The sequence below is a fragment of the Myxine glutinosa genome, chromosome 11 (assembly GCF_964187855.1).
Source record: "Myxine glutinosa chromosome 11, kmMyxGlut1.1, whole genome shotgun sequence".
NCBI lineage: Eukaryota > Metazoa > Chordata > Myxini > Myxiniformes > Myxinidae > Myxine > Myxine glutinosa.
The window spans coordinates 52,108,679-52,132,974 of record NC_136271.1 but is presented as its reverse complement, the minus strand read 5'-3'; the positions used below and the strand labels follow the sequence as shown (position 1 = coordinate 52,132,974).

Genomic DNA, 24,296 nt, shown 5'->3' with positions numbered 1-24,296 from the left:
AAATGGGTTAGAGGGGTTAGAAAACAGTATGGAAGGCAAATTGAGGGACATGAGGGACCAAGCGGAAAGGGAAGTTAAACAAATGGAGCAGCAGATAGAGGGGGTCAGAATGGGGGTAGAAACCAAACTGGATGCTCACAGGGAGGAAATGGAGCAGATGAGGGTGGCATCTGGGCAGGAGATGCAAGTGATGGGAGAGGAGATCAGAAGAGGAGTGAGTGAGGAGGTCGGAGGAGTGCGCGAGGAGGTGAGGCACTGTAAGGAGCGCATGGAGAAAGAGGTGAGAAAGGGGACTGTAAAATTGCAAGGTGGTATAGAGGAGTTGACGCTGGGAGTAGAACAACTGACAGTGGGACAAAAGGAGTTGGGGGACCAGGTAAAGAAGAACACAGCGGTAATAGAGGGTTTAAAATCGACACAGAAGGAGATGAAAAAGGACGTAGGGGTAATTAAAAAAGAGTGTCAGACGGTACATGAGGACCTGACGAGGAAAATGGACAAGGTGGTAGAGGTAATGGAGGTTAAAGAGCGGGAGGTGCGGGAGCACATAGAAAAAAATAAAGTGGAGTTAGAGGAAGAACTTAAAGGGGCGCACGAAGAGATGAAGGAGATGAAGCAAAAATTAGAAGAAGTGGAAGAAGGGGTGAGCGAAATTAAAAAGCGACGGAGAGAGGATAAGAAAGAGATAAAAGAGGAGGTAAAAGAATTGGTCCAGAGTCTGTGTTCGGATCGTGATGATGTGCTCATTAACCGGATGAGGGATTCGCAGGTGATGGAGGAGAAGCGAAGAGAAAGAGGACCCGGTGTAAGTGGTGACCAATATGGTCGTGCGTATGATGCGCCAGGTGATTTAATAAGCTTGGGGGTCGAGATAGACCCGGATGTTCGTGAGAGGCCAAGAGTGAGGTGTATGGCTGGTCCGGAGGGTATGGAACGAGAGGTGCGAGGTGTGGGTGAGCAAGGTTGTGGTGGTGGTGGTATGGAATGGGTAGCGGGTTGCGGAGGTGTGACCCATGCGTCGACACCAACAGGGGTAGTTGTGGGAGGAACGGGGAAGACAGTAGGGATGTTTGTTGATTTGTAAAGTAGATGTTTATGGGTAGTGTTGTGTTGTGTGGATACAGTAAGGGGTAAGGGAGGGGCCATGTAGGTTACCTGGTGGGGGGGGGGCGTACGATAGGAACGTACCTGTCTCACCTGGTTCCCATGTGCCCCCAGTGTGCATCACCTTACATTGCGTGCACTTTTGCGCCCTTACCACCTTACTCACTTGTCTGCTTCTTTTGTCTCCCACCTCCGAGGATCTGGCTTTGGGGTAGAGAGAGAGGAAAGAGAGGTGCTGGCTGCGCAGTTGTGGGCCTGCACTTTCGCTGTTTGCTGCCGGGATCGATACACCATATGGACCGCAATGTTTGTGGCCACCCACAATGGACCGCAGTTCGTTTGCGGCCAAGCACCACCCGGGGATGGACCTATGGGTCAACGTGGCACCTATGCCATACAGGTGAACCACTTTTAGTTGACACCAAGTGCACCACAAGAAGAGCAAGAGACACCTGCAGGGTTAGGGGTTGTCGAATTTATTTTTATTCCAATGAACAATGGTGACTGCACCGATTGGTGGTGGGGTGGTGCTGTTGATGCTCGGGAAGGGTGCTCTGCACGTTATTAAAGGCCGTCGGCCACAGAGCACTCGTGGGTTGGTGTATCGATGCTGGCAAGCGCGCTCTCTCTATGCATAACATCTGCATGTGTTCCTCCAAAAACAGGTCCTGGATCGTAGTGTAAATAGCAGCGTAGTCTTGTAAATAATGCTCCCTACCGGCTGTATGTTTAGTTTGAGAATTCTTTCCGGATTCGGTTATCCTGTGGGTGTGTTTCTGTGAGGAGAAGGGTGCAACGTCGCAGGGGGACATATTTACTCATTTGTGAATATCTGTAAAACTGTCGCACTCAGGGTAGAGTTAATAGTAGAGGGAACTACATTGCGTGCCACACTAAAGTAGGTAAAAATTTATCGGGTCGGGACGCCCCGAGGGTAGAGAAGGGTGCAATGTTGCGAATATGGAATTTGGCCTCCATATCCGCTTGTAAATATTCCCCTATTTTCTCCAATACTCCCCAACTTTCCCCAATCCCCCATTCCCTAGTCCCATTGCATGTAAATAACAATCAGTAGAGCCGACCTTCCCCTTATTCCCCCATTAAATGTCGTGCCCAGGTCCACCGCACCACACGTAGACAACTTTCGGACATCTTCCTAGTTATTCTTATTCTATGTCAGTTAAGGCCTCGTCTCCATTAATTATGACTCTTCGTTGCACCAGAATGTGATTATATGGCATCAGTAGTGAGTTTAGGACCTTTCCCATACCTCCTTCCATCTTCTTCCCCAACAATTACAACAACAACAGAGGAGATGGCGGCGGAGCGGGGGAGGATGCGTCCTCACACCGGCTCGATTAGCGCCATAGACCATGCGCTCCACGGGGTTACCACGAAGGGGCTCCTTGTCAGCTCCTCGTCAAGGGCGGAGCCTGGTAAGCCCCCCGCACGCACCCAATGAGAAGCAACGTGCCGATTCCACGAGGCGGAGCTAACGAGCCGAGGGCGTGTCACTCCCCGCCGGATATACGCGGCCCCGCGCCGGATGTGACGTCAGATGCGCACCCAGCTTGGAGAAGGAAAGCCACCTGCGAGCGCTGAGTCAGATGCGCACCCAGCTTGGAGAAGGAAAGCCACCTGCGAGCGCTGAGTCAGATGCGCACCCAGCTTGGAGAAGGAAAGCCACCTGCGAGCGCTGAGTCAGATGCGCCCCCAGCTTGAGCAGACAAGACGCCATCCGAGCGCTGCGACCTCCCCGCATCTTTGGACCGGACCGGACCGTACTGGACCCTGCTTTGAGCCAAGAGTGCACCTTGAGCCATCGATACCCGCTGTCCTTTTCATCAACCCCCGTGTGAGTCAGCCTTGTCCCGTTTACCTGTCGTCTGTCCGGGGTTAATATAAGAGTGTGTCTAAGTGCTTGTCTTTCTATGCTGTCCCTCTTGTAGTTGTAATCTAACCTTCCGCCTTAATATAACCTCCCCCGGAGGTCTTGAGAACTGAACCCCTGGTGTCGTATTGTGTTATTGTAATCCAGCCGGGTGTCTTCTTTTTCTTATTGAGCCAGCATCGCGCGACTTCGTCAACGTCGAGTATAGTCGGGTAACTTGTGCGGACACGACGGCCATTCCGCTCGGCCCACTTTAACATCAAAGTCGTGTCTGTAACAATATATTAAAAGGTCAGGGAGACAGGTGGAGTCAAAGATTTCTCTCTTTGAAGTTTGACCTCAGGTTTTTGGTATTTTGTTTTGCCTATATCGAAAAAGCTCAAATATATTTTTGAAATTTTTATTTCTTAGAGCTCACTTTAAGTAGTTAAGGTGAAAATGTAGCTTTCCATTACCTTCCCCTTGTCTTGTTACCCTCCTCAAGTGTAAACTCAGCACCCACTTCCATTCTTTCACACCCTTCTTTTCTCTCACGTGGAACAGTCTTCCTTTCTTCCTTGTCTCCTGCTCTTTCCAACAGGATTTCAAATCTTCTGCCCACTTTCTCCAAAAGGTGTCTCCAATTTCCTCTGCTGAGCTTTAGTACACCGTTTTCATCCTACATTTCCTTTCCTTATGATATGGTTTCGTATGGGCTGGCAGGATGGCTTAGAGGTACACACACTCTCCTCTAAGCTTATTAGCCCAGGTTTGATTCCTGACTCAGCTATAAACTATCAGTCCAGTGTTTCACAGGCAGGGTGATTCATCAATGTGTCGGATGGATGTTCAACGGATGGATGTCCCTCGGATGGATGTTAAACGGGCATCCTGTCTGCCGGCATTCGTTGGTGGACGTTAAGGATCCAATGGTGTCCTTCATGAAGAGTAGGTAGGTGATATATCACCTGCACCATGGCCAAATTCCTGCCCTAACTAGTCGAATGTCAGGACTGGCCAGTCTGTTCATGAAGACTCGCCCCAAGCTTCCCCCGGCCGACCCCACAAGAAAGGTGGGATAATGGTGGCTTTAAGGAAGAAGAGGATATTATGGTTTCTTGTCATCGCACTGCCCAGCTAACACAACACCGTTGGGCCAATGTTGACCCAACGGTGTTGTGTTAGCTGGGTGTTTCCCTTTGTCCAATTTTGTCGATTGATCCATTGTCCTCTGGTGTTCTGCTCTTCCATGAACCGCTAGCTAGTGCATATAATATTCTCACATTGAAACTTTCAGCATCTTTGTCCAAAATTCATTAGTAGTCATTAGACATGCAATTTGCTGTATTTTACTGTTAACAGGTTCGGGACATGGAAGGGTGGTATGTAAAGGGTCGTCTCGGCCTGGCGAAGGTCTCACCTACGTGGTCCTACCACCACGGGAACCACGTCCTGACTATACAGCACAGCGAGACTTTGGGAATCCTGGCAATGCCTTATTACTGGTCTGCTCCAAAGTCCTATCTTGGAAACAAGGTACATCCCTAACAGTAGTAAGTATGCCAGATTGTACGTACACTATATTGTCCAGTATGTACACCAGTAGAGCCAATTAACTCTGTGGTAGTGTACTCACGTATGAGCTGTCACAAATAACACAGACCTAAATGGGTCTTTTGAAAATGGTGTAATTACAAGGAAAACTCTTCCTCGACGTCAAGTTGAAAATAAAGGTTAACGGCCTGTGTGAGTTCCAAATACTTTGACCTCTGCACTTGATGGATCTGTTGGTAAATCTCACAGTCTGGCTTTGCGTTACCTGCTGGTGCACCATACCGAGTGTGCATTAAATATTTATTTATTTAATGAGCCAGTGATTTGTTATTTTGATTCAGTATGGTTTCATTATGACGTAGAAGAGAGTGGAAGAGTGACTGCCATTGGATGGAGTGGTGAAGGCAGGAGTCAGTTGGATATTGTCCTGATTTTATTTAAGTTAATGCCTTTATTTATTTTTATATTCTCTAGCTCTTTTGGTGTTTTGGCTTAGCGGTTAGGGTGCCAGCTTGGGATCCTAGAATCCTGGGTTCAAATCCCATTTGATCGCTGAATTAACGCTAGGGGGGATTGAGTCAGCCTGTCATCCCTCTTAGGTCAGCAAATTGAGTACCAGTTTACTGGTAACTCCCTGTGTGTCACAAGAGACGACTAGCAGTGTTGGCGGCAGGAAGGGCATCCAGCCATAAAACATTGCTTCAAAAAGGGGACCACGGTGCCCCCAAAAAAGGTGAACCCCTTCTCTGTGGGGAAAAATGGCCTTTAAAGGTGGTCCATAGCTCTTTTGGTGTTTCATGCTATATATCTTCCTCGATACGCTACTCATTAGGCTCTTTCACAATAAAACAATCTAATTTTATTGGACATATTGCGTCGAAACTTAATGCTTGAAAAGGCCAAAAATTGATGGATTTTATTTGGGAAATGCAGCTATTTTCTCAAGCGTGGAACGAAGGAAATACGAAGAGCACTTGCTTATGAAGTCAGGATCTAAAGTTTTAGTCTTTAGTCATCATGAATATTCAAAACTGAAAGCACCACCAACTAGATATCTGCCCAGCGAGCAGGACTTGTCGATGATGTTTCGTCCACCGAGTGGTCTTCATCCCGGATTGTGGAGGCATCGCACAATCAGCAGGTGGGGAGACCTAATATCATTTTAATCATCCCTTCAGAATCCAAGACAGCCACAACCAACAGATGCTTGTTTTAAGGCAAGGAATAGGCACTCAGGTTCAATGGAGCAGCTGCACTAGTTTCAGGGCCTTTCATACACCTTTTTCTTTTCCGGAAACCTGTAAACCTCTGTGCCTGCTCCCCGTTTTGCTGAATTATTGGTGGTCTTTTTCTGCAGCCTACCTAATATCATTTTAATCATCCTTTCAGAATCCAAGACAGCCACAACCAGCAGATGCTCGTTTTACGGCAAGGAAAAGGCACTCAGGTTCAATTGAGCAGCCGCACTAGTTTCAGGGCCTTTCAAACACCTTTTTCTTTTCCTGAGACCTGTAAACCTCTGCACCTGCTCCCCGTTTTGCTGAATTCTTGGTGGTCTTTTTCTGCAGCCTACCTAATATCATTTTAATCATCCTTTCAGAATCCAAGACAGCCACAACCAGCAGATGCTCGTTTTACGGCAAGGAAAAGGCACTCAGGTTCAATTGAGCAGCCGCACTAGTTTCAGGGCCTTTCAAACACCTTTTTCTTTTCCTGAGACCTGTAAACCTCTGCACCTGCTCCCCGTTTTGCTGAATTCTTGGTGGTCTTTTTCTGCAGCCTACCTAATATCATTTTAATCATCCCTTCAGAATCCAAGACAGCCACAACCAACAGATGCTCGTTTGAAGGCAAGGAATAGGCAAGGCTCAGGTCCATTTGAGCAGCCGCACCAGTTGCAGGGCCTTTCATACACCTTTTTCTTTTCCGGAAACCTGTAAACCTCTGTGCCTGCTCCCCATTTTGCTGAATTCTTGGTGGTCTTTTTCTGCAGCCTACCTAATATCATTTTAATCATCCCTTCAGAATCCAAGACAGCCACAACCAACAGATGCTCGTTTGAAGGCAAGGAATAGGCAAGGCTCAGGTCCATTTGAGCAGCCGCACCAGTTGCAGGGCCTTTCATACACCTTTTTCTTTTCCGGAGACCTGTAGTCCTCTGCGCCTGCTCCCCGTGTAGCTGAATTCTAGGTGGTCTTTCTCTGCAGCCTTTGTGCCAAGCGTGTTTGCCTCCGACATACGCTTGGACATTTATTAATTTAAGCTGCCGCGTGCGCTCCTTATCGCAAGCGACAGCACTGCTGAGGTTGTTAAAGTGGCTCATTTATCTTCTCCACAGCGGATCCCCTATCTTCCTAAATATCCTCTTCATACTGTTCTCATTTTGTCCATATAATTACTGTGCTTCTGGCACGGTACTGCAATATCGTGGAAATTCTATTTGCGGCATTATATATTTTGAGGCCACAGACTAATATCTCAAAGCGTATACGAGTCGTGACTTTGAGCATTGCTTTCCAATAATTGAATCTCAACACCTGCATTTGCCTTTACATATTTTGTGGTGCGATGGTGATTTGTTTGTGCGCTCTTTTTTTGATAGCTGGCCTGGTACGGAGGGAGCCTGCGCTATATCATATCGTACCACGCGTATCGCTCGCCAACATCTGATGTCGACGTTTTTCTGGAGGTGAGCTTTCGGTGCTTCATTACATTATCACAGGGTCCTACCAGCTGCTTGCAATGCACAGATAAAACAGACTTTTGAATGCCAAGAGCAATTAATCAGTCTCAAAAGGATGCACTTGTCAGATTCTCACAATCTGCAGTGATGTGTTTAAAACACTTTTGATAAATAAATATTTTGTGGTTTATCAAAGGCTGATGCTATTTATTTGAACTTTATTTTTTTGTATACATATTCAAGTAAAGAGCTCTGTGGTAGTGTACCCACTGAACACTACCAGTACACTGAACGGATCAGGATGCAACAGGACAAAGGGAACAGTAGAGACAGATGGGGAAAACACCAACAGCAGAGTCGAGGGCTGAGATAGAGGCAGACCCAGACAAACAATGGGTGTTGGGGAGGAATAGGACACAGGAGAGGATGCATGGGGTGGACAAGATGGATACAGAAGGAAACTCTCAGGAAGGAAAACTGGACATTTGGAAGGAGGAGGGATGTGGTGGGGTGGGAGTTAACTAGGGTAGAAAATATCATGGTTTTGGGTTGGGGACGGTCTAAGATGGTGGTAAACAGCTGCCTTGAAGACCTGGAGGGAACGATGAGATTGAACAGAAGTTGGGAGAAAAGAGGAATAAATGAGTGGAGGCATGTAATGATCCTTGATTTCGGTAGTTTCGCCAGAATGGGGTTGATGGTGGACTGTGTGTGCCATGCAGAAACCTGGGAAGGGGGCAAAGCACGGAAAGAGCCGAGGTTGCAAAACCACAAAGATGGTGGTAGAAGACAGAAAGGCCACAAGCCCATAGATTCAGCTTCATCACAGGAGATTCCAATACTCTTTAAGGCCTTGGTTTCCACAGTGTCAAGCTGAGCAAGGTGTGAGGCAGGGTAGCCACCCCAGAGGGGACAGCAGTACTCCATCAAGCTGTGGATGAAAGCCGTTAGGTGGATAGAAGTTCAGGTGTGCCAAGGAAGGAGTTTGTACGACAGAGGATTCCCAGTCGGCAGCTGGCATTGGAGGCAAACTTTGAAATGTGGTTTGCCCAAGAAAGTTCATGGCTGATAGTGAGACCCAGGAGTTTCAATGAGTGAAGTTTGAATGACTGATTTGAGATGGTATTTGCTACAAAGTGCATATATAAAACATCGTTAAAATAACATAATGATCATTCAATAACTTATGCACAGATTATCTGTATCCCAGGGAGCCAACATGGTTTTGAGCCATACTTCAAAGGAACCCTCAAGGATGCCTTCAACGAAGCAGACGTTTGACATTTCCATCGTCCCCAAGAACTTTGTGGATTTCCACACACGTCGCCGAGTCGACCGTAAGACTTTGATGTCGGTGCTGGCAGGCGTAAAACACCTGCAGATCCGAGCTGTACACGGTACAACCCCTCGTGCTCAGTCTCGGTGAGATGTCTACTGGGAGGAAAAACGGCAACATGTGAAGTATGTTAGTTGGGAGGTATTTCCTAAGTGAAAAAATATCTGATGAAAAAGGATTAGGTTACTCGGGACTATTTATGAAAATAAAATATAATTTTACCTGGTACATTATTTATTTTGATAAACCTATTTTTTTTCTTACATCTTACTCAGGTACATTGAAGCATTATTATCTTCTTCTCTTTCCTTGATAAGGGGTGAGGTCCAATGGTACCAAGCTTCTGTCCTGCCTTGACGACGCTACTCCTCCACTCCCTTCTGTCCTCAGCCATCTCTCCCCACTCTCCAACCACTAACCACCTTACTCATATCACTCCTCACACAATCTTACCATCTCAACCATGATGCACCTCTTTTCCTCCTACCTTGCTCCCTCAACCTATCCGCTCTCTTTGTGATTCTCTCTTCCTCCATCTGTACCAAGTGTCCAGCCCATCTCAGCCGGCATTTCACCAATCTCCCCATCAAGTTCACCTGCACACCAATCCCCTCCCTCAGTTCATCCATTCTCCTTCTATCAACCCTCTTCTCTCACGCAATCCTCCTGATCCGCAATCCTCAGTCAGATTTTTACCACTTACATTGTCCTTCTATCAGCTTGGTGTTGGCTTAGCGGTTAGGGTGCTGGCTTGGGATCCTAGGATCCTGAGTTTGAATTCTGGTCGATCGTTGAATTAATTCCAGGGGGGTTGACTCAGCCTGTCATCCTTCCGAGGTCGGCAAATTAAGTACCAGCTTGCTGGGATGAATGTGCCGGTGTGTGCCCCGGTTTAGAATAGGTACACCGTATCCCTGCGTGTCGTAAGAGGCGACTAAAGGGTTGGCGTCAGGAAGGGCATCCGGCCATAAAAACATTGCCTCAAAAAGGGAACCATGATGATTGTCATGGGGCCCGCAAGGCTAACGCCTGCTCTAGCAGGGAAAATGGCCTTAAAAAGAGGAAAAAAAAAATTTGTCCTTCTATCCATGCACATCGTGTTGGTGTTGGGCTAGCGGTGTTGGTGTTGGTGTTGTTGGTGTTGGTGTTGGTGTTGGTGTTATCCCTGGTGTTGGGCTAGCGGCTAGGGTGCCGGCTTAGGATCCTAGGATCCTGGGTTCGAATCCCGGTCAATCGCTGAATTAACGCCAGGGGGGTTGACTCAGCCTGTCATCCTTCCGAGGTCGGCAAATTGAGTACCAGTTCACTGGTAATTCCCTGCTTGTCGTTAAAGGCGGCAAAAAGGGTTGGCGTCAGGATAGGCATCCGGCCGTAAAACATTGCTTCAAAAAGGGGACCGAAAAAACAACAACAACCACAGTTCCCGAAAAAGGCCAACCCCCGCTTGCGGGGAAAAATGGCCTCTAAAGGTGGTTTGTTTTTTTTTGTTTTTTTTTGTTATCCATGCACATCGTGTTCTCTGAACAATTTATTGCCATAACTTTTACAAAACAAAGGAAAAGAGGACAACGCTGATAAATGGTTTTAAGAATTGGAATGGTTGTCATGGTGTTCCTGTGAACCCTTTAATAACTGTTGGTTTATGTCGCAATGTGGCCCATACGTTGGACGATGCCACTGGTGCACAGATTACTGGCATGTGGTTGGATTCATGTGAACGATAACCGAGACTGAGCCTGATGTTGTAGCAATTGTAGCTGAGAAGGCTTTCCACTAGATGTTGGAACAATGCTGTGGGGATTTGCTTCCATTCAGCCACAAGAGCATTAGCCATTAGGCCTGGCTTGCAGTCAGCGTTCCAATTCATCCCAAAGGTGTTTGATGGGGTTGAGGTCAGGGCTCTGTGCAGGCCAGTCAAGTTCTTCCACACCGATCTCACCAAACCATTTCTGTATGGACTTTGCTTTGTGCATGGGGGCACTGTCATGCTGAAACAGAAAAGGGCCTTTACCCAAACTGTTGCCACAAAGTTGGAAGCACACAATCATCGAGAATGTCATTGTATGCTGCAGCATTAAGATTTCCCTTCACTGGAACTAAGGGGCTTAGCCGAACCATGAAAAACAGCCCCAGACCATTATTCCTCCGCCACCAAACTTTACAGTTGGCACTATGCATTCGGGTAGGTAGTGTTCCCCTGGCATCCGCCAAACCCAGATTCGTCCTTCAGACTTCCAGATGGTGAAGTGTGATTCATCACTCCAGAGAACGCGTTTCCACTGCTCCAGAGTCCAATGGTGGCGAGCTTTACACCACTCCAGCCGATGCTTGGCATTGCGCATGGTGATCTCAGGCTTGTGTGTGGCTGCTCGGCCATGCAAACCCATTTCATGAAGCTCCCGACGAACAGTTGTTGTGCTGATGTTGCTTCCAGAAGCAGTTTTGAACTCGGTAGTGCATGTTGCAACCAAGGACAGACTATTTTTACGTGCTGTGCGCTTCAGCATTCGACAGTCCCGTTCTGTGAGCTTGTGTGGACTACCACTTCGTGGCTGAGCTGTTGTTGCTCTGAGACGCTTCCATTTCACAATAACAGCAGTTACAGTTGACCGGGGCAGCTCTAGCAGGGCAGAAATTTGATGAACTTACTTGTTGGAAAGGTGGCATCCGATGATGGTGTCACGTTGAAAGTCACTGAGCTCTTCAGTACGCCCATTCCACTGCCAATGTTTGCTGTGTGCCATGGATGCATGTGCGGTGTCTGTCCTGTTTTGTCAATGAACTACTTCCTCAAACCTCCGTTATGCACCTACCCCTCCCCGTGTGGATGTCCTGAGGGGGTTTTTGGATTTTTTTTTGAAAAGAAAGGTTTTAGTTTTTGTTATTTTGGAAGAAAAAATGTATTTTCAACTTAGATGTTAAATTTCAATTGTTTATAAAAATGTATATACATATTATATATACATACTGTATATTTTATATATACAGACTTGGCATTTAATATGGAATATATATATTTTTCTTGACTTGGGTTTACTTTCTTAACTCAGTATATCAATCTGGTGAGTTTTGATTACACTTTGGTGATTTATTTGTTAAAAGAACCATGTCACTGATTGTCTGTCGCAGCAAGAAGTCAACAACAGGATTATATCACAGGTGGCGTGGCAAAATGTACGGACAGGTGCATTTGATGATTGGCTTCACAGTCGGGTATACAAGGGTTGTTGTGTTCTGTATTAGTGGAAAACAACTGCTGCACGTCTCCAAAAGTTATTGCCGCTTCCTCTGGAGATGGTCCGTCAACTCGATAATGCTGTTTGTCATGGAGTGGTGGCTTTATGAAATTACGGCATGAAACAGCGTGCTATTGCTCGGCAGTATGGCATCACTCAAGGTCAGGTGTCAAAGATCCTGAAACGAAATGCTCAGAGGGGTGTCCCTACTCCAATGCCGAGGCCAGGACGTCCCCGCAGAACCACAAGGAGGGATGATCGCCAGCTGCACCGGTTAGTCCGCAATGGCTGTACCAAGTCAGCTAATCGGCTTAGGGCTGAGTGGCAGCAACTGACAAATGTGCCTGTATCCAGAAGGCTAGTCAACCAACGACTGGTTCAAGCAGGCTATCGTGCCAGGCGTCCCCTGAGAAAGCCACGCCTGACCAGACAACACCGCCAGCACTGATTGCAGTGGGCCAGAGAGCACCGTCAATGGCAGCCAGGACACTGGAATCACGTGACCTTCAGTGACGAGTCTAGATTTCTGGTCTATCGTCAAGATGGCCGCGTCCGAGTGCGCAGACAAGTGCATGAAGCCTACAACAAAGATTGTATACAATATATAGTGCCAAGAGTCCAAGCTGGAGGTGGTGGGGTGACCGTTTGGGCTGCTTTTCATGCAGGGGGCAAAACTGACCTGGTTGTTCTGAATGGAAACCTGAACCAGTTCAAGTACAGGGCCATTCAGGAAGAAGCATTGCTTCCATTTGCTCGTGCAGCCTTTTGAGGAAACTTTGTCTTCCAAGATGACAATGCACGGCCTCATCGTGCTCGCATGATCCAACACTTTCTTGCTGACCGTGGTGTAGAGCATATGGAGTGGCCTGCCATGTCCCCGGATATGAATCCGAAAGGCAACTTGTGGGCAGAATTAACGCGTCAAATCGACCACTTGGACCAGCAGCCGACCTCTGTGCGTAAATTGCAGCAGGCTATTGTCACTGCATGGCAAGCGATTCCTGTCCAAACCTTGGCAAATCTCGTGAACAGCATGCCTCAACGTGTACGTGCTCTCCTGAATGCTCGTGGGGGTGACACGAAGTACTGAACTGTAATTTTACTGTCCGTAATCCCACTCGTAATTTAACTTTTGTTTTTGTTAAAAAAAATTTTGGCTAATATTCGAAATAAAGAGATACTTCTGGAAAACGTACAGAAGTTTAACACAGTACTGTCCATGAATTGAGTTCGATATTAGTTTACATCACTTTCAAGGATCAATTTATTTGTTTCGAAATGTCAAATGTGGTTTTTGTTTCTTTTAAAGGTCACATTAACAAAATCTAGAATAATTTCAACATAATTCCAATGAACTTTTGGTTCTAAGACGTCTTGAAAAGTACGTTCACCCCCACAAAAAAAAAATTCCATATTAAATGCCAAGTCTGTGTGTGTGTATGTATGTATATATATATATATTGTAACGGATTTGAGAAGTGTAACGGAGTTGAGAAGTGTAACTATTTTGAGAAAGTGTAACGAATGTGAAAAGTATGGTTTTGTTGTGTGTAACTGACCCTCGTAATGTAAAGAATGGTCGCAGTTCGTCCTCTTAGTTAATTCCATAAACCTACACACAGGACACGATATATCCTTTTAAATAGTTAGTCCCTTATTCTCTGTGTAGGCTAAGGATGTGTTTCCCACTAGTTTGACTCTTCATTGCACCGAATTAAATAAGAGTAGGCCCTCTGACGCCCCATGGCAGCTTCCAAGTGCCAGGTTCGCCACTCTGCTGCAATTGCCTCTTTAGGCACTTTGCTGCATTTCCATCTGCCGTCCACTGTGCTGCATTTGACTCCATTACGCACGAGGTAACGCTGAAGAAGAAAGGCGGGTCTCCACCTCGTCATAGAGGGGAGGAGTAAGTCAGCCCTGCTCATCCAACCCAGAACGAGGGGTTTGGCTTGAGAGGGCGGAGAGAGAACGTTTGGGGAAGGTTCGAAAAGGGTGAAGGGCGGGGCCTATATAACCCGCCGCGGGACGCTCCCCAAGGAGATACGAGATGAGCTTTTACGGAGATGGGTCCAGGAGATGCGCTGGAGACGAGCAGGTGTGACCGAGCTGCCGTGAAACGTGCCGCGCTGCAGGAAAAGCGGACCGGGGCAACGCAAGGAGCGCACGAGGCAGCAGTACAGAGAGAGGAACTTCGCCCGCGCAGTTTGGGACCAAAGCTCGGCTTCTTGACGGCGGTGCCTTCTGGCCTGACCGTGCCCAGTACCCGCTGAACCTTCCTTGCCTCTAAAAGCCACCCATCTCCAAGCCATTCATTCCTGCCTGCATTTCCCCGTGTAAGTGTGATCGTCCGTCTGTCTTTAACGTTGTCCTGGGGTTTATTAATTAAGCTTGTATAGGTAAGCTAAAGATTTCACTGTGTGCCTGCTCCTTCCATTTTCTGTATATAACCAACTGCTCTCTTTGCTTTGGCTTGTGTAAATAATTAATAAAACCTGTTATTCCTCCGTACGTCTTCTTCTTCTTCCTCTTTACAATCGGTCGCTTTAGAGGTTTCCATATTGAATAGCTGTGGCGCGATACGGCCAACGTCTGGGTGAATCGGGTTAGTCGGGGAAAAACTGTTCGGCCGCGGCGCCTCCGCTCGGCAAACAACATCCTTAACCGCGGACCGTAACAATTGGTGTCTGGGAGTGGGATACGAGGCCCGAACCAAATTTTTAAAATATCTAAAAAAAAATTTGGTCAAAATTTGGAGCGGCCGAAATTTGTTTTGTTAAAGAAAAACCCGAATTTTGAAATCGCGCCATGGTTGGTCAAGGCGACGGGATGTCGGTGGGAGAGATAAACGGGGTAGAATCAACCCAGGACCCCAGGGAAGAAGTGGGGAAAATGGTGGAGGAGAGTAAAGAAGGTGTGGTTGAGGGGGTATCAGGCGCAGAAAATGGCGCTCTCGCGCACGAGGTTACGGGCGCGCAAAATGGCGCCTCGCACATGGCTGCGGGGACCGCGCCCGCGACCGTAGCAGCGCCGCCGTTGGATTCGAACCTTTTGTTGTTACAAATCAGGGCAGCTGCGGCCGCACCCTTTGTACTACCAACGGTGGCCCAAATGCAAGCCTTCATGGCCCAAATGAATGCAAAAATTGATAGGATGGGGGTCAATAGGGAGGAAATGGCGAGGGACAGAGTCGCATATATGGTAAGGGAAGCGGAGGGGGACAGAGACCGCGGGTTGGGCGAGCAGGTCCCACGGGTGCACGAGGAGGTAACGCGGGTCGAGAAGCGCTGGTTGAGCGAAGCAGAGGAAAGCGCGGGTACAATGACGGGGGTAGAAATCGCGACACGGGGTTTGGAAAAGCCGGCGACCGATGAGGTAGAGGGAATTTTATTAAAGCCAACGGTCGTCGAGGGGAACAAAGACAAAGCAGTAGTGGGTACAATTAAAATTGAAGAGATGACGGAGGTAGCCCGGGAATTGCAGGGAGAAATGGAATATGTACAAAGTCCCTGCTCAAATCATAATGGTGTGCTCACTAACCAAATAAAGAGTTTGCAGGTGCGCGTGGAGAAGGGAATCCCCCAGGTGAGTCGTGCTGTATATTGTGCGGGTAGATTTTGTAGGAGGATGTTTGGCGACAAAAGAATTGTCACGCGCTTGGGATCGAAAAGGCACCCGGGCGTTGGTGAAGGGTCCGGTGTGAGTGGAAATGGCACGCGTGTGAAAAAAAAGTGTGCGTCGGCGAGTGGGTGTGTTATAAAGTGTGGGAGTGAAACCGAGTGCGAGCGAGAATGCACGTCGGGGTGTACGGAGTGTGACACGGAGAGTAAGGTGGTGGTTGAGGGTGTGCGAGGAAGCACACCTGAGTTGGTCATGGCGCGGGTGTGGGAGAGCCCATGTGAGCGCGTTAGTGGGTGGATGCCAGAGTGCACGCCCATGGTGAGTGTTACGGAGGACATAATGGAGGAGAGGTGTGGACCGAGGGGCGCGAACGGTGAGTGTGCGCAAGAGTGTGCGTGAGAGGTGTGGTGTGTAACAGGGAGAGCGTTGGTGGAATGTATGGACGGCGTTGGAACGCCGGGTTTTGGGAGTGTGAAAGAGGTAGCGTATGCGTGTGAGCATGCAGGTGAAGCATCGACGGTAGCCGGGTTAGCGGTTAGGGCGACGGATAGCCGATGCGAGCACTCGGGGCACGGTGTGCTTTGTTGGATGCAGGGCCCGGCACGGATCGATGCGGCGTCGCTTCTCTTCGAAGCGTCGTTGCCGATTCGGGCTTGGCCCCGCTCTGCACGGTCGAGTCCGGGCCTTGGCGGGCGAGGCGACCGGTACGGTTCAAGGGCGAGAGGGAGGAAGCGGAACGGTGCCCCCTCGTGGGGACGGGGTTCCGACCGGGGGAGATTGAGCCATCGGGCCCGGGATCGCAAGGTACCGCGCCGAGATGGTGCGTGGAATCTCGGCCCGACCAAACCACCTCCCTTGAACCGAAAGCCGGACGGATTCAACCTGCAGGCGACCAAACCACCCGAATTCATTGCTTGGCTTTGCGAAGCCGGGTTTTAATGATGTCATGACGCACCGAGGCTAGGATATAGCGGACTGTGATGATGATGATGATAGTGATAGTGATTTGATACGAAATTTAGAATCGTGGGTAGAATTGGCAGTAATTGGAAAATTTTTGATTTGTGGAAATTGGACGAGCAAAATTAATAGTAAGAGATGCCCCATGTGATGGGATGGCCAATCCACCATCCCTCACAGGGGGGGCAAAGGAGCACTAGTGTTATGGGGTTTATGGCAGTGAAAACTAGCCCGGGAGGGTTTGGATAATGTGTAGGGACCTAGAAGATGACATTAGGTAACGTTAAGGTTAGGTAGTGACAATGATACCGGTAGTGGGGACGCAGGTAGATTAGTGTGGATGATAATGACGTGGGAGCGCAATAGTTTAAAGGGGTGACTGGGAAGCGCAAGTTTCAGAGGGGAATAGTTAGATGAGATGAAGCCGTGTGTTTGAGGATTGGAAGTGTATTGTGTAAAGTGTGTAAGGAACAGGTGTGATTGCACAGGTGTGCAACTGAACAGGTGTATGGAGCAGTGTATGAGGGAGTAGAGGTGATTGCGTGTGGTGTTGACCAAATGGTCCAGGAAGGAAGGAGGGTGCAGGTGGCACCAGGTGTGAGTGCACAGGTGTGCACCAACAGGTGTATGGAATAAATGGTCTGGAATATATGGAGTATTGGAATGGATGGTCTTGGAGTGAGTATGATGGAAACTATGGAGTGGAGTGGATGGTGCGAAGGTGTGAATGGGGGAAGGATGGACCCCCATCACGAATACCCGGGGCGGGTAGTGTAAGTGTTAGGTAGAGGGAACAGGTAAATTGTGGTTGGATATTGGCATCTGTGGTGCGGGTGAAAGAATGGTATTTGGATGGGTGCATTAGTGTTGTGGAAATGGCTGGGCGTGTAGCCTGTTAGTGTGTGTAGTTGGTTTGGGCACTCCACCACTGTGAGGATGTCGGCCAGGTGAGGCCGCAGGTGGGCTCTGGGAGCCGGTAGTTGTGGATGGGGCCTGAGGATCCGGAGGACGGACCCGGGTAGCCCAGTGCCAGAGGGCACCAAGGGGTGACAGAGCCAGGAGGGGCCTTCCCCAGTTAGTTAGGTTAGGGTGAGGAGCTAGGTAAGCTCGGGTGGCAACTACAGTGGTGGAGGTGTGCAGGTGGGTAGACCTGCTGGGAGAGCTACACGTCTCAGCCCAGAAATTGTGCAAGGGCACCGGGAGATGAATCGGGGGAGTGAGACCCCAAAATGGAGAAGCACCACAGTTTGGTCAATGGGAATTGGTTTTTAGAACCCATAGTGTAAGTTGGCCAATGGATTGGCAGGGAAAGACCCCGGGTAGTGTAAAGCGTGTTAATGTCATTTAGAAAGTAGTTAGGATGAAAATCTCCTTGCACCATCTGCATCCACTCACCTGAGGTGACAGGTACTCCACACCATGCCAGGTGGTTTTTATTATTTTTATTGATGCAAATGTTGGAATGTGAGAAGCATCATGACGTGGGTGTGACATTGTGCCTTGATGTTCCATCTCTTCCTCCTTATGAGGGTTGATGATGAATTGGGTGATGGCAAATTTTGGATAGAGGGATTGTGGAGACGAATTTGGTGTAGGGGAAATATGGGGAAGATGTGACGCTAGCGACGGATTTGTAAAGGTGTAGATTTTGTAAATATGGGGTAAGGGCAAGGGTAGAGTAGTTGACGGGGGGGGGGGGGGGGGGTGATGTACGGTAGGGACGAGCTTTCTCACTTCGCTCTCCATACGCACTTCGCCTTGCATTGCCTTGTTTGATGTGTACCCTTGTGACCTTACTCCTCGCTCATCTGTCTTTCCCCCCCTTTTGTCTCCCACCTGAGGACTGTGCGCCACTGGGTGTTGAGGGGAGCGTGCGGAGGTCGTCTTGTGTGCCAGGACCCTCTCAACCAGCATGCATTGCATTGATGTACCACTTTATGGACCGCTGTTCTGCGGCCAAGTACCACTTGATGGACCCCAGGTTCTGGGGCAGGGCACCTCTGTTGGAGACCGGCCATAGTGGCCAGGGAATCTTGCTTGCGGACCTCGGTAAGGTGGCACCTATGCCAAACAGGTGGACCACCCTTAGTTGGCCCCTGAGGCCCTAAATAAAAATGAACACAAGTTGTGCTTTTTATATGTCCAAGTAGGCCGCATGAAGCAAGAAGACATCGGGAAGAACATCGGCCCAGCAGAGAAGAAGAAGACCACCACCAGTTGTTTTTTTTGTGTGTTTATTGCAAACAGTAATGACTGTGCACTGGTTGGTGCGTTTGGGTGCTTTTGGGTGCTTTGGTGTTATTGGTACTGGCGCATCGATGCAATGCGTGCTGTCTCCTCCCTCCCAACAGGAATTTCCTTGTCTTTGTTTCCCTAAAAAAACAAAAAAAAAAAACACAAGTCCTGGGTTGCGTTGTAAATAAGAAAGAACATCACTGTAAATAATGCTCCCCAGTCCCCACCGTAAATGTATAGCTTGAAAACAATTCCGTAATTCGGTTATCCTGTGGGCGCAAATCTGTTAGGCAGGGTGCAATGCAGCAGGGGGACATATTTATTTGTGTTTTAAAATTGTCACACTCAGGGTCAGGTTAATTGTAGAGGGAATTACACCTACGTGTCACACTAAGTTAAAGTTTTGTAGGCCCGAAGACGGGCCTGAAGAAAGGAGGGTGCAGTGTAACGGATTTGAGAAGTGTAACGGAGTTGAGAGGTGTAACAATTTTGAGAAAGTGTAACGAATGTGAAAAGTATGGTTTTGTTGTGTGTAACTGACCCTTGTAATGTAAAGAATGGTCGCAGCTCGTCCTCTTAGTTAATTCCATAAACCTACACACAGGACACGATATATCCTTTCAAATAGTTAGTCCCTTATTCTCTGTGTAGGCTAAGGATGTGTTTCCCACTAGTTTGACTCTTCATTGCACCAAATTAAATAAGAGTAGGCCCTCTGATGCCCCATGGCAGCTTCCAAGTGCCAGGTTCGCCACTTTGCTGCAATTGCCTCTTTAGGCACTTTGCTGCATTTCCATCTGCCGTCCACTGTGCTGCATTTGACTCCATTACGCATGAGGTAACGCCGAAGAAGAAAGGCGGGTCTCCACCTCGTCATAGAGGGGAGGAGTAAGTCAGACCTGCTCATCCAACCCAGAACGAGGGGTTTGGCTTGAGAGGGCGGAGAGAGAACGTTTGGGGAAGGTTCGAAAAGGGTGAAGGGCGGGGCCTATATAACCCGCCGCGGGACGCTCCCCAAGGAGATACGAGATGAGCTTTTACGGAGATGGGTCCAGGAGATGCGCTGGAGACGAGCAGGTGTGACCGAGCCGCCGTGAAACGTGCCGCGCTGCAGGAAAAGCGGACCGGGGCAACGCAAGGAGCGCACGAGGCAGCAGTACAGAGAGAGGAACTTTGCCCGCACAGTTTGGGACCAAAGCTCGGCTTCTTGACGGCGGTGCCTTCTGGCCCGACCGTGCCCAGTACCCGCTGAACCTTCCTTGCCTCTAAAAGCCACCCATCTCCAAGCCATTCATTCCTGCCTGCATTTCCCCGTGTAAGTGTGATCGTCCGTCTGTCTTTAACGTTGTCCTGGGGTTTATTAATTAAGCTTGTATAGGTAAGCTAAAGATTTCACTGTGTGCCTGCTCCTTCCATTTTCTGTATATAACCAACTGCTCTCTTTGCTTTGGCTTGTGTAAATAATTAATAAAACCTGTTATTCCTCCGTACGTCTTCTTCTTCTTCCTCTTTGCATTCGGTCGCTTTAGAGGTTTCCATATTGAATAGCTGTGGCGCGATACGGCCAACGTCTGGGTGAATCGGGGAAAACTGTTAGGTCGCGGTGCCTTCGCTCGGCAAACAAAATCCTTAACCGCGAACCGTAACAATATATATATATATATATATATGTATGTATGTATGTATATATATATATATATATATATATATATATATATATATATATATATATATATATATATATATATATATATATATATATATATATATATACATATATATATATATATATATATATATATATATATATATATATATATATATATATATATATATATATATATATATATATATATATATACACATACATACATACATAACATACATACATACATACATACACACACACACACATACATAACATACATACATACATACATACACACACACACACACACATATACATGCATGCATACATACATACATACATACATACACACACACACTGTCATGTGAAAAAGTAAGTACACCCCATGTAAAGTTTTGACTTTTTCAACATATTTCAACATACAGCTATTTGATCTTCATTTCAACAATATTGATAGATAAAGGTGATATAATATAACAAATATCATGAAACATTTACATTTTGTAGTCCATTGCATAATTTAAGTAAACATAAATGCAAATTTCGCATGTGGAAAAAGTATGTACACCCTTGGCTCTAATAGGTGGTATTTCCCCCTCAAGGAAACAACCTCAAGGAGGCGTTTCTTCTAACTCTGACATCTCTGACATCAACTGGGAGAAATTTTTGCCCACTCCTCCATGCAGAATTCTTTCAGCTGTGCGATGTTTGAGGGGTTTCTTGCATGCACAGCTCGTTTCAAATCCCCCCACAACATCTGGATGGGATTTATATCCGGGCTTTGACTTGGCCATTCCAGAACCCTCCATTTCTATCTTTCAGCCATTCCTTGGAGGATTTACTGGTATGTTTAGGGTCATTGTCATGTTGCAAGGTCCACCTTCGGCTGAGCTTCAACTTTCCGACAGATGGCCTCACATTATCCTCAAGCACCCTCTGGTACAATGAAGAATTCATAGTGGATTCTATGATGGTGAGCTGCCCAGGCCCTGATGCAGCAAAGCTGCCCCAAACCATAATATTTCCACCACCATGCTTTACAGTTGGTATCAGGTTCTTGTGGTCAAATGCTGTCTTTGGTTTTCGCCAAACATGTCTTCTGGTACCGTGGCCAAATAGCTCTACCTTTGACTCATCTGTCCAGAGCACATTGTTCCAGAAGTGCTGGTCTTTGCCTCGGTGTTCATTGGCAAACTTTAGTCTTGCCTGATGTTCTTTCTGGACAGCAAAGGTTTCCTCCTGGCACACCTCCAATGTAGATCAAATTTGTGCAGCCTCTTTCTAATGGTAGACTCGTGTACTTTGACATCAACAGTGGCAAAAGCTACCTGTAGGTCCCGTGATGACATTCTGGGGTTCTTAGAGACTTCTCTCAGCATCTTGCGGTCTGCTCTCGGGCTGAACTTGCTGGGGCGGCCTGGCCTGAACAAGTTGGCAGTTGTTTGGAATCTTCTCCACTTGTAGATGATCTTCCGGACAGTCAAATGATTGATTTCAAATTGTTTGGAGATCTTTTTATATCCCTTCCCAGACTCGTCGGCATCTCTAACCTTCTTTCTGAAGGCCTCAGAGAGCTCTTTTGATCTCGGCATGGTGACACCGCACACTTCAACAACAAAGAGCAAACCAAACAAAATGTCTGAAGTTTAAATAAGACAGGCTCCTCCAAGATCCTCTCTAACGATGTTCTAATCATTTGCACCTGAGCTGGTGCACCTGATTCTAATTTTAGGTATTTGAAGTAGTGATAAATGTAGGGGTGTACTTACTTTTTCCACATGCGAAATTTGCATTTATGTTTATTTAAATTATACAATGGACTACAAAATGTAAATGTTTCATGATATTTGTTATATTATATCACCTTTATCTGTCAATATTGTTGAAATGAAGATCAAATAGCTGTATGTTGAAATATGTTGAAAAAGTCAAAACTTTACATGGGGTGTACTTACTTTTTCACGTGACTATATATATATATATATACTGTATATAATATTTTATATTAAGGTGTATTGGTGTTTGTCTGGCCAGAAAATTTATGACATCACTTATGTTTGGCTCATAATAAAGTGTAAAGTGCCTATTCCTGACATTGGGCATCTCTGTTTGAAGGCTTCACTCGGTTTCCATGTTCATCGCGCAAGCAAACCAAACTGGAAGCAGGATCACACAGGCAGTAGAGGTGTGTCACTGCCCACCTGGATATGCTGGCATATCATGTGAGGTGAGCAGTGGAAACGTGAATTTGTTATCCCTTCGTTAATCAGCAAGATAATCTGCTGCATTGTCGAGCTTATTGCTTCGACTCTCTTGTCTTAAACTCGGTGCAACTTTCAAATATTGTACAATTTTATCGTTTATACAAATGATAAGTCATTTACAGAATGTCAAGGAGAGATCATTATATGTGTTTCGTTTGAGGGAGGCCTAACAAGAAAAGGTGTTTTTATCCAGATATTTTTATCCAATGGAAATATTTTCTCTTTACCCTCTAGTCATGCATGAAAGGCTATCGGCGAATGGGAGGGATGCTCTATTATGGTGTATGTGAACCCTGTCAATGCCACAAACATTCCCAAGAATGTGATAACCTCAGCGGCTCTTGCAAGGTGAGTACCCAGAGGGTTCTTAATGTTTCAGGCTGAGTTTTTTTTGTTTATCCTGTATACTTAGTTGAGGCTCATATAAGAGCTAACACGTTGAACATATAGTAAAGGGAACAGGAGACAAGAGGGGGAGAGAAAGGGAAGCACAACAACATCGGGAGATCTGTGGAAGGGAGAGGGATGGGGCAGGGTACACGACATAAACAAGATGGACACTACAGAAGTTTTGGATTTTTTTATACATGGGCTAAAGCTCGTAATAGACACACACACACACACACACACACACACACACACACACACACACACACACACACACACACACACACACACACACATCGACATACTGACAAGACAAACACTTAACACAGCCACTGAGCTTGGGGGAAGTGCCGGTCCCAGCACTCTCCGGGATACTCTGGGTACCAGCGGATGGCGTCGCTTTTCTCACCTTACTCAGCAGAGAATTTCCTCGAGGAATTTTCTCCTCCCCATGGATGCCAACCGGTGGGGATTGCCCATGCTCTATCATTTTCAAGCAAGGAAGCAGCACGTATGTTTCACGTACTTCGAGCAAGGAAGCAGCACGTTTTTAAGTCTTTGGTATGACTTGAACTGGTCCAAACTGGAGGAGTGTTTTTTAGGAGGCACCATCACCTTACTGGATGATGTTGGCTCCCTATGGGAGCGCATCCGTCCTTTGCCAGGTGTTGTTTTTGGTCCTGGCTTGGTTTCTACAGTCCATGTTCTTGGTCCATACCAATGATTCTAAAAGCCTTGGTTTCTACAGCGTGAAGCTGAGCTAGGTGTGAGGCCAGAGCACCAGCCCATATGGGAGAGCAATACTCCACCAAACTGCGGATGAAAGCTTTGTATGTGGTGAGCAGCTCAAGTGTGCCAAGGAAGGACTTCGCACAACAGAGGATGCCCAGTCAGCGACTGGCTTTGGCGGCCAGCTTGGAAATGCTGTTTTCCCAGGAAAGACCATGGCAGATAGTGAGATGAAAAAGCATGAGTGACAGAACTTATTCGAGAGGATTGTTGAGAAAGTATCTGGGAGGGTTTTCCAGATAGTCTTTTTGGAGAGACAAGGTGAGGATGTGAGATTTTTCAAGATTGAAAGACATGTTCCACATGTTTGACCAGTTTGTAATTTTATCCAATTCTGCAGAGAGTGAAGAGGCTGCTGCCTGCCGATCTGAGGGATGTGAGATGGAGCAGCAGAGGGTGGAGTTATCAGCAAAGAGATAGAGAGGATTTTCCAGAGTCGGAGATATCATAAATGAAGACCAGACAAAGCACAGGGTGCAGACCACTGCCTTGAGGAACTCCAGCCTGGACAGGAAGAGGAGATGAGATAATTCCATTTAGAGCCACATGTTGACTATGACAGGAGAGGAAGTCCGTGAGCCATGCATGGAGATTTCCATGGATACCATCAGA

The 24,296-nt window shown here is 47.2% G+C and overlaps 1 protein-coding gene across 3 annotated transcripts in view; it reads left to right on the top strand.

The window, feature by feature from the left end:
• LOC137436665 (laminin subunit alpha-1-like) overlaps nt 1-24,296 on the top strand; it is a 296,063-nt gene that overhangs the window by 67,092 nt on the left and 204,675 nt on the right. For all 3 annotated transcript variants that reach the window (XR_013624965.1, XM_078786676.1, XM_078786677.1), the window contains exons 12-16: nt 4,337-4,510; nt 7,131-7,217; nt 8,422-8,633; nt 22,360-22,471; nt 22,743-22,856. Coding sequence is in view for 2 of the 3 variants with exons in the window: in XM_078786676.1 (XP_078642802.1) it covers nt 4,337-4,510; nt 7,131-7,217; nt 8,422-8,633; nt 22,360-22,471; nt 22,743-22,856 (699 nt within the window). In the remaining variant the exon portion in view is untranslated. The remainder of the gene's footprint in view (nt 1-4,336; nt 4,511-7,130; nt 7,218-8,421; nt 8,634-22,359; nt 22,472-22,742; nt 22,857-24,296) is intronic.